At 46.9% G+C, this 12,400-nt stretch overlaps 1 protein-coding gene across 1 annotated transcript; it reads right to left on the reverse strand.

Annotated features, from left to right (window-relative positions):
- Positions 1-1,303: 1,303 nt before the first annotated feature.
- LOC123064791 (BTB/POZ domain-containing protein At1g50280-like) lies at positions 1,304-4,321 on the reverse strand. The gene is made up of 3 exons (XM_044488193.1): positions 4,118-4,321; positions 2,851-4,005; positions 1,304-1,903 (listed from the first exon to the last, which is right to left on the reverse strand). The coding sequence occupies exons 1-3, from the start codon at positions 4,178-4,180 to the stop codon at positions 1,529-1,531; spliced, it is 1,593 nt and encodes a 530-aa protein (XP_044344128.1). The 5' UTR covers positions 4,181-4,321; the 3' UTR covers positions 1,304-1,528.
- Positions 4,322-12,400: the final 8,079 nt, after the last annotated feature.

Below are 12,400 nucleotides of genomic sequence, written 5' to 3' on the forward strand. Positions count from 1 at the left end.
AAGAGCATCTACACCTACAATGGGAAAATATGACCACCTATAGCTCACGGACGCTCCTGGGCACGTCTATGGACAGCGCCAGCCCACCACAAAATGTCTGCATGTGCCGCCGTGACCACCATTTTTAACCCTTAAAACCCATGCAACATGGAATTGCGAACAAGCAACAAACAAAATTCATGCATAGATTCAATTCATAGGTTCATAGATAAATGAGATGCAAATGGATATAAAAACTACATACTACAAACTACTCCTTGTCCAACGAGATTGGGATGACCCCCTCGCTGGGGCTGTTGGCCCCGTGGTCATTAGTGGCGAGAGGCATCTGCTCGTCCTCGTCGGCAAATATCATTTCCCGCTCCCAATCACAGATGAAGATCGTACCGTGTTGGAAATATGCCCTAGAGCCAATAAAAATATATTATTGTATTTTCATAAACATAATTCAGTTTATATTTTTATGCTATAATTGCATTGATTCTTAAATATGAGATTCGGATAAAAACTCAATTGCATGTATTCAAGAATAAACATGAGTATGATGCCTAGTCATACCTTTAAGACTGGTTGATGCATTGACGTGATCTTGTTTTCGTTATCATAAGCATTGTTATAGTAGTAACGATGATGTCAACAATGAAAACACAATGCTATCACAATGGTGTTTGATATACCCAACTTACGAATTACTAGGATATTGCATCGTCATTATGTTGTCAATATTTTCATAAGCCGTTACAGTTACTTAGTTCCTTGGACCATGAGAATATTGTATGACCAACATACCAGATGGTTAATTACTTTGGGGTTACCAAACGCCACTCCATAACTGGGTGACAGTAAAAGTAACTTATGGATATACATGGAACATGTGTCTTAGTATCGGTAGTTTAAGACTGAGATTTGCTCCTCCAACGCTGGAGCGATACTCTATGGGCCCACACGGTATTACAGTATCATCATCATCTGGCCAGGCATATGTGATGGAGATCACAGGAATACCAAACTACGGATACGAGTAAGGAGAACAAAACTAGAAACATACAAATATTGTCAGAATTGCCGGCATTTGATGTCAACTCTACTAAAAGTGACGATGATGATAGTGACGGGGAAAGAGAGTTAGCAACCATTAAGCTCTCAGGTTTGTAGCATTGACCTAATCATCTTTTGTTCTTGTTTTTTTTTAATTCTTAACTTAGTCATCTTTTAGAAGTGCATAGTTATTCGGTGTGGATTTTTGGGACATGGGTCTATGCGCACTCGATTCAGCAAAAAAAAAGGATAAAAAAATGATCAAGGAGTTGATCACAGAGATACCGATGATATCTCACTCTTATGGGCAGAAAAAGAAGGGTACGCCTCACTTACAATCAGCAATAAACACAACAGAAGCCAAAAACACCATGCAACAAAACAACTTTACAAAAGGATCATGTGACGGAGCAAAGAGGCATGGTGCGTGATTGCCTCACCGCGCAAAGAAAAGAGAGCATTACTCCATATCTCCATTAGCTAGCCGCAGCTAGCACATCCAAGGCAAGCCCCTGCCGCCCACGGACTTGCTGCCCTTGGCCGCTATCCCAGACGACGCCCTCGTCTTCCCTCTCGTCTCCTTGCATGTCAACTGCAGCTCTGCCAGCCGGCCCTGCATTCGCCGCAGGCTCAGCCTCAGCGCCTCCTTCTTCTCGCCGTCTGCCCCAACCCATCTCGATATCGGCAACAACGAGGGGAGCCGGAGCACATTGGGCTGCAGGTGTAAGGACAATGCTTGTACTGAGATATCCGTTGGAATCCGCCGGTTCCTAGTCAGGTCCTTGCATGCCTCCAGTGTCAGCTTCTTGTGGTTGAGGCACCGGCACAGTGTCGCGCACTCCCCGACGGTCAGCTCGGCGTGAGACTGCATACATTCACACAGATACAAACATTATACTACTATCTCTCCGTCGCAAAATATTACTATGGCAGTAGGCTTTTATGGCTCTGGCATCTATTCATATACTTTTAATCTGAGTAAACCGAATAATTTACAGAATCATCAATATTTCTAGTTCGCCATCTATTTGAGAACAGAGATAGTGCACACGCTATGCATGCTGAGGCGCACAATTCATGGTGCAAGTCCACCTGTCCATCGTCAGCATCCCATATGATGCATACAATTCGGCTGCTTTGAAATGACCTCGTTACACAAGTATGGTGCAAAAGAGACTGTTATGATTGCTCTAACCAAAATGATTTTGGAGTCTGCTAAATCAAGGTCTCATAGATCTTTTTTATGTCTATAAGTCCATGGTCATGAGTTTACCCTTTATTTGTAAGTGATGAATAATACATGTCTTAATAAAGATGGTTATATGCATCACACTAATGCAATGGCTAGAGGTAATATAATCTTCTTTTCAGAAGAGGAAAAATGTAGTCGTTGGATGTAGCCCTGGGTGTTTTTAATATGATTAATTCGAATAGGTAAATATGCTTTTGATTCAATGTTTAATATTATACGAAACAACTATATTGTTTTTGGTTCGATAAATACCAAACTTTTTCGATACGGTTTCGGTAAATATCACATAAACCAAAGTTGATGCAAATTTTAAAATGACTGTACACCACAGGCCACACAATTACAAATGACAAGTCAGACACATAATGTTTTCTATTAATTGGCATCAAGTAGGCAGTACTATAGTAACAGCCGAGCATAGCACAACGTATGATCTGACCCTTTTTTTTTTTGAGAAATCAGTTTCAAATTTCACCACTTGCCTATTTTTGAATTCCTAATCGAATTTTCCTCAAAATTCAGTTGAACATTTGAAATTTTGAAGAGAAGTATATACTTACCTCGAGGTAGATGTCCACTGCCCTGTACACGCCATCGTAGCAATCCCTGGCGGAGTCCGGCAGGCTCTCTGCGACGGCGAGGAACCTGGACACCCTCAGCCCGTGGTCCGGCGAGATCTCCGCCAGGTACTTGTCCATCAGCCTCCCCACCTTCCTCATCCTCTGCGACGAGCCGGCCTCCTCCTCGTCCATGGATCTCACGAAAACCCTGACGAGCCTCGTGACCAGGCTGACGTCGTACACGCCGCTGCCGTCGCCGGAGACGAGGAGGTCGTCGAGCGTGGCCTGGTCTAGCATCTGCCCCACCAGCACCTCCATCTTTCGCCTGCATTCCTTGCTCAGGCCCACGGCTGACACGACCCGCAGAACCCAGAAGAGACCCCTGCAGGAGAACGCCGCCCCGCCGCCGGAGTGCGCCACGCCGTGCACGGCCGTGTCGGCGAGTCCGACCAGGCTTCCCGAGTTGTCGACCTTGCGGAGCGCGGCGGCGCGGGGGAGGTAATGCAGCAGGAACCGCGTTAGTGTGAGGTTCTTGTTGTCCACGCCGTAGCAGCCGACCAGTTGCATTGCCTTCTCGACGGTCGGCGGGGATAGAGACGCCACGTCATCGAACCACCACTCCCTGCCGCCGCCCAAGCATGACCGCCTCACCGACTCCGGCGTCTTGGCGGGTGACGGCCGCCCGCTGGAGCCTCTGACCGTGTCTGGCGAGGACGAGGAGGAGCTGTTCGACGTCTCCGTGCCTTCAGCGATCCTCGAGAACAGAGCTGAGAGGAGCTTCGCTCGGAGGCCGGAGACGTCGGCTCCGAACGCCTCGCAGCTCTTGACGGCGGCGAGCACGTCGGCCCAGCTCCAGTAGCAGAGCCCGACGTCCACGAAGGCCTCCGCCTGGGCGAGGAGGTTGCCGGCACGCACCTCCTCGGTCATCTCCAAGAACGCGGCGGCGCAGTGCACGAGCGGGAGGTCAGAGGGGCGGAGCGGCGGGAGGCGGCCATTGCTGTAGCAGAACTGTGCCACGAGGTCGAAGCCCTCGCCGCCTCCAGGGAAGCCCGCGAGGTCGACGCACAACGACGCCTCTGCTCCTCCTCCGCTCTCGGCCTTCGTCTCCCGCGTCGCCATTGCCCTCAGCCTCCCCGAGAAGGCGCACATGACGCTCTGCGTAATCACTCGATCATATCAAATGCACCGGTGAGAATGTTAGAGAGCCATCGACCCCTTTATCCGACGCATGCATGCAGGTAGCAGTTTACGTACGTATGGCGGGTACCTGGTGGAGAAGAAGCGCGTGACGGCCATCGACGTGCACCTTGAGATCCCAGACCTTGTCCATGGCTTTCGAGAGAAGAGAAGAACGAAACTGGAAGCAATGGCAGCCTCGGAGGTGAGAGATGAGAAGATTTGCTCAGCCGTGGCTGGGAGTACATAGTAGGACGTACGCAGTCACAAGGGCACAGTGTGGTCAAGTGGTGCGTGGGTGTCCATGTGCCCAGTGGAAGGAAAATGTCATGGTTCACATAGGAAGAAAACAAAAACAAGTTTTGGTCAGGGTACAAATCAATGAACTCTTTATGGTGTGCTGGTGTTGTTGGCCTCTGTGGTTCCGAGCAGCAAGCGATCCATGGAGGAGATAGGGCAAAAAGGACACCCGGCCCTGCCTTCTGAATTCAGTAGAGCAAGCAAACAAGATGCGATCCCTATGAATATCCATTTCCAAGCCCATGTTCATCTGCGAGCAATGCTACATCTACGTGCAGATTGTTATGTACATTACGTAAAGAATGATTTGGCAGCAGCTAATTGGATATTAGTGAGGGTGCCGGGCCCACCCTAAAAATCAAGGGGGGGGGGGGGGGGGCGGATTTAGTTTTGGTGGAAGGAAGTCACGTAGCAACACGTAAAAGCATCATAGAGATACAAAAAAAAACCTTTTTTGCATGGCAGACAATTTGGTGCGTGAGGTGCGCTCCAAATTTCAGATTATTTGAACATATGAATAGCTCTCAGTAGAAAAAGCCAATTGGGTTAGAATAGTACATGAGCATGAACATTAAACGTTTTTACAGACTCTAAAATTGTCTTTTTTGCCTAGAGCTGCTCAAATATCCAAATGATCTGAAATTTGGAGCGCATCTCACGCACCAAATTATCTACCATGCAAAAAAGTTGGATTATTTTGAATTTTTCTACTATTTGTTTTAAATTTACTTTTTCATCGCAGGTGCAGATGAGCCTGGGCACCGAATCACTACTCTCCAATCCCTACCCTTATTCTGTTGCGAGTCCAGAGGAGGATCCTAAATTAATTGATCATGGGGGTACTACCTCCGTCCTGGTTTATTAGTCCCATTTGTAATTTGTGTTAAATTTTGATCAAATATTTAACGGACAAAATGTTAGTGCATGTCAACAAAAGTTATATCGTTGGATTTGTATTTGAACATAGTTTTCAATGATATAATTTTTAGTGCCATGCATGAACATTTTGTTAGTTTATGCTCAAAATTTGGCACATATTACAAAAGGGACCAATAAATCAGGACGGAGGTAGTATTGTGCATGGGTTGAAATTTAGCACCGCTAAAACAGAGCGGCTGTACTCACCTCCTTTCCTTTTAGATAGCCTAATCTAGGGGTCTAGGACAAAGTTTGTGGTTGGATAGTTAGTAAGACAGTTGCACTCAAGCACAGCACACGGAGTTAAAGGTTCAGATTTGACGCTTTGGTGTCTTATTAATGCAGATTATTCTTACACGGGAAGGTGAAGTCCTGTCTATAGTGAGGTGTTCGTGGTGACTTCGTCAATCTTCAAACTCCGCAACTTCTACCCGATCTTAAACGATTGATGATGTGTGTGGTGGTGGTGGTACGTGCGTGCGTGCGCACGTGTTTTAGTCAGTGTTTTCAACGAAAACAAATCTAGGGCTCCAAGGTGACATTGTCTCCCCCACCCTCGATATTAAGAAGAGCAATGCTACACTTATGAACTGGGGCTAAACAACTGGTAATTATTGCATACTGATGTTGCATCATTTTGCTAATTATCATCACTAGACCCCACACAGAGATTGGGGGGGTGCTAGTAGGTGGTTAGCCGAGGATTACGTCCGTAAATTTGATCTTGTAGGTTTTGCCCATAGGTTTGGTACTCTTCTGTATTACACAACCTTACAAGATCTAACTTATGGATGTGATTTTGCTGACCTCATTTCATGTATCCTCGCAAAACAAAACCTCATTGCATGTACAATTTTTTTGTAATATAAAGTGTCATGCATCATGCCAAAAAGAAGAGAGAATTGGAGCATGCATGGACAATTGCAAATACCTATTTTGGTGACCACCTGCCCCTCCCCTCCTCCCTGCCAGAGAGCTCCTCTGGGCAAAGCCTGCTCAGCAATGGCATCAGTGGGTCTATCGTTTCTCACATGGCATGGAGTAGCACGGGTTTCTCGACCGTGCATATGCACAATGCTTGTTTGCGTGGTTGCACGCAGTGCGGTGGGGGCGGGGGAGCTCACCCAGCGGCACTAAGGGCATCAAGGGCTCTGTGGTAGCAATCTATTTCACTAGTAAAAAATGAGCATTAATTAGAAGCGGCCATCGAAGGCGGTTGTGACCAAACTGGTCAAAGTCACTTGTAATACATCTAGCGTAGGCGGTTTACATTTTTGTGGACAGCTCCAGAGGCGTCTAGGAATACGAAATTGCCTGTAAGAAACATTAGAGGTGATTGCTCTTTTCCAACCTCCTCAAATTTCTCGGCATGGGCCGGCGGGAGGGCTCTATTTTTAGTCGTTTTTTTCAGTTTTCCTAGGGTTTGTGTCGGAGAAACGACTAAAAACGGAGCCCTCCTGCCCCTATGGCCCTAGGGCCACCGGAGAGGAGGCGGATCTGCGGCGGCATCGGTGGGAGGCAAAAACTCTAGCTTTTTTATGGAGGAGAAGGAGGCGGCGGCTAGAGCGCAGATTGATAAGGCTCGAGCTCAAATGGAGGCAGAAAGTTAGGTTTTTTGCTTTAGCCCAACGATGAAACTAGTAACCTTTACTTGTATCAAAGGTGTTTCTAGCTTTGACTTGTTTGTGATGGAATAACAAAAAAAGTTAACTCATGCTAGTCGAAGTAGTTAGGACTTTGATGTCGAAGTAGTTAGAACTTTGATGTCGAAAATCAAGGTTAATTACGTTATACGATATCTGAATCTTTGTCTCTCTTTCTTCTATCAAGACTATATATCTATGTGTTGACTTCTGAACAAGGTTGTCAGAATCACGATTTTGTTGTACGATTCTATGACTTTATGATCCAAACTATCCTCTCTGATTCTACGACTTTAATTCATAAAATCTACGTTTCTACGATCCTAATATTAAGATTCTACGATTTGTGATCCTACCATCGGAGCTCCAATCCGATTCAAAATCACAATTCTGACAACCTCGCCTCCGAACATACTTATGTCAAACATAACCCAGTAAGATTTAAACTAGATAGTTTGTTTGCAGCTGTGTTTTATTTTAGTTGCATTGCATTAGAAAATTTGAAGAGAAGAGGAAAGTGCAAGTCGGTGGACCTGCCTACTAGAGTCTCTCCGGCACCTCCTTTATACGGAGCGCTTTCTAGTTCATAGGTTGTATGTATCAATAAATCTTATTGATTTACATACATACAGATGTATGAAATCTTAACTGCATCAACATTAAATATTTTCTTTTACGGGTGTTCAGTTGAATTCATAAAATTATTTGAAGAGAAGATGAAGCCTTATTGTCAACTAACTCAACATAAATGATCCAATTGTTGGGGACGTTTCTTGACTAATACTCTTTTCTCTAGAATCATTTTTAGGGTTTTGTAAATATTCCATATGTTGGCTATGAAGTGCATAAATGCATGTTGGCTCTGAATTATAGATTATGTACCCATGTCTTTTACGAGATGCAAAGCTTTGCGCAAGTGAATGATGCATGCCTATGTTTATTTCACTCTATACTTTCAATTTCCTTGCCGTGACTGGTTCAGAAATACAAATATTGAGGGGTGTTTCTTTTTTCTCGAATACGAATATTGAGGAGTGTTTCATCTGACCATATTAGCAGGGGCAGCTAACAAAAAAAAAACCCTGGCATACAAATGGAGACAAGAGGGACCTAACCAGTTCGTACGAGACAAACCGATTCAAGTGCAGACAGAAATTCGTAGTGCTAAGCCAATCGAATACCATGACATGGATGGTAAGATAATGCACGCAGTCAGATGCCTCCAAGCTCGGCAGGAACAACATGCAGCTAGCTATAGTAGTGCTGCATGCTACTCCCTCCGTCCGAAAATACTTGTTATCAAAATGGACAAAAAGAGATATATCTAAAATTAAAATACATTTAGATACATCTTCTTTTATTTATTTTGATGACAAGTATTTCTGGACGGAGGGAGTAGCTAGCAATGGAATCCACACCGCACAGGCGACAGCATGCATATATATACTCCGTATAGAGATGCCACCCGTGTGTCAGTTCAGACCACAAATGTGCAGCCAACCTGGATATTGTGTGCGGTGTAAATACCACCGTCGAGTACACTTGTATACATCCCTCTTTTTGCCGGTTGTGGTTTTTCATTTTGATTATTGTCCTTGTTTGGTTATATGAGATGCTCTTGGATCTTTGAATTTTTTAAATTCTTTTGGAAAAGGAGGAAAACCCCTGGCCTCTGCATCTGGGCTATGCATGCAACCACTTTATTAATTATTTGCAAAAGACCTTACAAAGTGATACATTAGTAAGACTGAAACCACCATCTAGACAACATCTGTCGTTACTTCTATTCAGTTGATGAAGGGATGCTAATAGTCTGGGCCTAATACCAAACAGACCTCGCAGACAAACCTAACATCTAAGACCTGAGGCCCCAACCAAGCCACCTGCCGGGTAAGGGGCACCCATCGGTCCGGCGCACACTCAGAGGTCGCCATCGCCAACTACCATCAATCCATCTTCAGAGATGTACTGACGTATCAACCTTGCCTGGTCTAACTGTCGTCGACGCCATCACGACGCCAGACAATGCCGCCATCACGCGCTCGTCCATCAACACATGCCCAGCAGCGAGACCCCGTTGCTCCATGACACTGGGAACCACCGTTGTCGACGTGTCAGATGCAACTCCGCAACTCCTTCGCGAACACCACCTGCTGCCACTGATCCCATCCCCTCCACCTGCAGTTCCTCTGCACTCCCAACCCCTGACGACACCTTCAGGAAGGTCACGACGTGAAGCGTTGCTGCCGCCAAATCCAAAGAGCATTGTAGGTTTTCACCAGGCATGAAATCGGGGTGGGTAGATTAGGCCCTCAATTGCGCCTTCATGAAGAAAAGCAACGCCCATGGATGCCGCCGCCGCTGGGATGACCAGACCGGCCAAGGTTTCCCTCGGACCCAAGGTACACCACCAGGGCTCACCGTCACCGGAGTCTGCATCCGCAAACCACCGGGACGACAATAGAGACAGCAGGAGGGAGGGGAACCACCAGATCTGACGCCGCGAAAACCACCGGAGGATCACCAACCGCACGATCCAATCCCCGGCAGCCCTCCTACCCCGCCGCGCCCGGACGAGGAGGCCAGCCAAGGGGCCGACGCCTCAGATCCTGCAGCCTCCGCCCCAGATCAGGCAGAGCATAGCCAGGCTGCCGCCACGGCTGCCCCTAGGAACCGGCCGGCCGCCACGCCGCCTCGCTCACGGAGACCGCCGTGGGCCAGATAAGGCCACCCGGAGACGAAGCGGACCATCTTAGCACTTAAAGCCACATAATACAGTATACACAGAAGAGTAAGAAGAGCTATATATTGATCAGAAAACACGTGTTTTGACCGACTCTACTGATCCAACGCGTTGTATTCAAAGTGCCTGCCGATCGATCGAGCTCGGCCGGTATACCAGAGGCATATGCTTGAGTTGAATAGCACGCTACTACTACATCAATCTTGGTCAATACTCCTACTGTCCTACTACTAGTACGGCAGTACTTGCCGGCTGGCCTTGGGACAGGCAAGTCTAGAGCCACGGACCGAAGCCACCAAGAAGTGACGAGAGTAGATATATATACACTGCGTGCACACATGTCAGTATCGGCTCGGACAGTTGCATATCCACATTTCGCGGCAGGCTATTCGGTCACGGGGGCAGCAAGGTTTGGCGTTGGGTGAGGCGATCTTTAGAGGCTTGGAAGCGGAGACGACGAATGTCGTTGGCTTGGCTGCACGCGCCAACGGGCCAACTAGGTGGAGGTGACGACGATTTCCCTGGTGCTCGATCGGCGGCCAGGCCGGCAATGCAAGCTCACGGAGTCACGGGTGCTCGGTGTATCGAACCTCTCGCTTGATGTGCAAAATGACAGGCCGGAAAAGAATGCATGAAAGAAGAAGGGAAAATACCCGCGGGTAAAGCATCCTCTCTCTCATGATGCTCGGGTGGTGTCATAATCAAGTCCTCCTTGGTATTCATTGAATTATTTTTGCCCTGAATACCAGCAATATACAGCAAATATAGCTACAATATAGTTATATACATCAACAAATCTTTGCTATTCATCTGAATACCAAGGAAGACTCCTGACGCCGCCCCTAATTGCAGTGGCGGATCTAGGATTTGAAGTTACCTGGGGCAAACTTGTAAAGGCAACAAAAATTCGAAGCCACGACAGACGATGCAATCAAAGATGACAATAAAAAATAATTGGCCAATATTGTGCATTCAGGCAAGACCATCAACACAATGAATTATTTAAAATAGTTTCATTATCAACTAGGCGAGAATTATATAACACAAAAATGTCATATAAAAATAACTTGGACTCCCGCTGGCCGAATTTTCTTATACCATCGTATCGTATTCGTAATTAATTTTAGTATTCAGCTTTCAAGAATCAAGTCAATGTGACAACAAATTATAGAATGGCAACAATTAAAAATGATAGAGCGAGAAGAGCAGAAAATAAGGGAATATCAAAAGAACCTGCTCATTGCTACGTCTGTTGACTGCTCGCTTGCAGTTCTGAGCGGGATGCGTGGTCGTGGCGATGGGGATGCTGCATCCTGCGCGGACGGCACCAGAAACAGGTGGACTTCCTTCTCCTCCAACGAACACCTCTGGTTGGAAGAACCTGGGAAGGGCCACAGCAAGGCGACAGGGGAGGGCATGGAGTAAGGTCAAGGCGGCGAGACAGGGCGACGACGTGAAGCCTTGGCTGATCGGTTTCGATCGATAGGGATTGGAACGTCAAAGCTGCGTACGGAAGTGAAATGGGCTGCATAAAGGAAAAGAATCTTATATTTTATTGGGCCTTAATCATTGGCCCATCTCCTAATCGAAGCGTTTTTCTCCCTTTATATTCCTGCTCGAAGCGTTCAGCTTCTTCTTCCTGCGTACAGGAAGCTTCTCTCGTCTCCCATGGTGGCCAGGATTAGCAGGCAGTACGGGGGTACCCTAGGTTCTCAAAATTTACCAGGGACACGACCCCACGCTGGATCCGCCCCTGCCTAATTGTGCGGGGCAGCCCTAACTCGTGTGGCCACGGGATTCAGTGGGGCCTACGGCGGCGTGGGAACGTGGATCCAGCGGTAGAGTGGCAGCTCAGCGGTGGTGCGGCTTCATGGAGGTGGCGTAGGCCCGTTTGTGGCTGGGCTCTTACTTGGCGTACCTCCTCTATCCGCGGGTGCCTGGGGCGCGATTTTTCGGGCAATGCGGCCTTCGACGGAAGATGGTGGTGGCTGACGTCGTGTGGGACACTGGAGGCGACAGTGGAAATCCAGTCGAGCCGCATCCCTACTCAACTTCCCAGACCGTTCCTTCCCCAAGACATTCAATGAAGCACACTACAAAATTTGCTCTATTTTGCGACGTTTCACTTGTGTCACGTATAATAGTTTTTCATCACGAAAAATACCCGATGATATTTTTTTTGAATGTCACCCCGACCGTTACGGAAGTGCCGACAAGAAAAATTAAATTTTGACGGTGCCGCTTTTTTCGTCACGCAAGATCGCATCTTAGTTGACGAACAAAAAAATTATCGCCGAAGCTAACTTCTGCAATGGCCTAACAATGTCACTAGAACTGTTACAGTATACAACCTGCTCGTCCCTCATCGTAGTTTTCAGTGACGATACATCCGACACGAACAACCGAACAACCATGTTTGACCAATCAACGTGTCTGACATACGGGCCCATAATCTGCTGACGTGACACTAACAGCCCAGGTTTTATCGCCGACGGTGCCCGTCAGTAATAAGTTGGGCGTCAGTTTTGACTGGTCAACGCCACTGACATATGGGCCAAGAATTTACTGACGTGGCTGCTTATATATGGGACCAGAGGTGGGGGGCGTGGCTGCTTACATGTCGGTCCATACGCTGGTGACGGTATCCATAACTGACACATTTTGTACACTCCAATAATTTGTTTTATATTTAAATTTGCTGCCAAATTGGAATAAATTTCATCATTTGCTCTCACAACTTTGATTCATAATTGGCGACGTTACACTTGAG

This window comes from Triticum aestivum, chromosome 3B, assembly GCF_018294505.1.
Source record: "Triticum aestivum cultivar Chinese Spring chromosome 3B, IWGSC CS RefSeq v2.1, whole genome shotgun sequence".
NCBI lineage: Eukaryota > Viridiplantae > Streptophyta > Magnoliopsida > Poales > Poaceae > Triticum > Triticum aestivum.

What these genes read in the sequence shown, in the direction of transcription:
- LOC123064791 (XM_044488193.1), bottom strand. Translation starts at nt 4,180, where the DNA reads ATGGACAAGGTCTGGGATCTCAAGGTGCACGTCGATGGCCGTCACGCG. An exon ending in ACGCGCTTCTTCTCCACCAG is followed by an intron (nt 4,006 to 4,117) that starts GTACCCGCCATA and finishes GTGATTACGCAG; the next exon opens with AGCGTCATGTGCGCCTTCTC. An exon ending in CAGTGGACATCTACCTCGAG is followed by an intron (nt 1,904 to 2,850) that starts GTAAGTATATAC and finishes GAATGTATGCAG; the next exon opens with TCTCACGCCGAGCTGACCGT.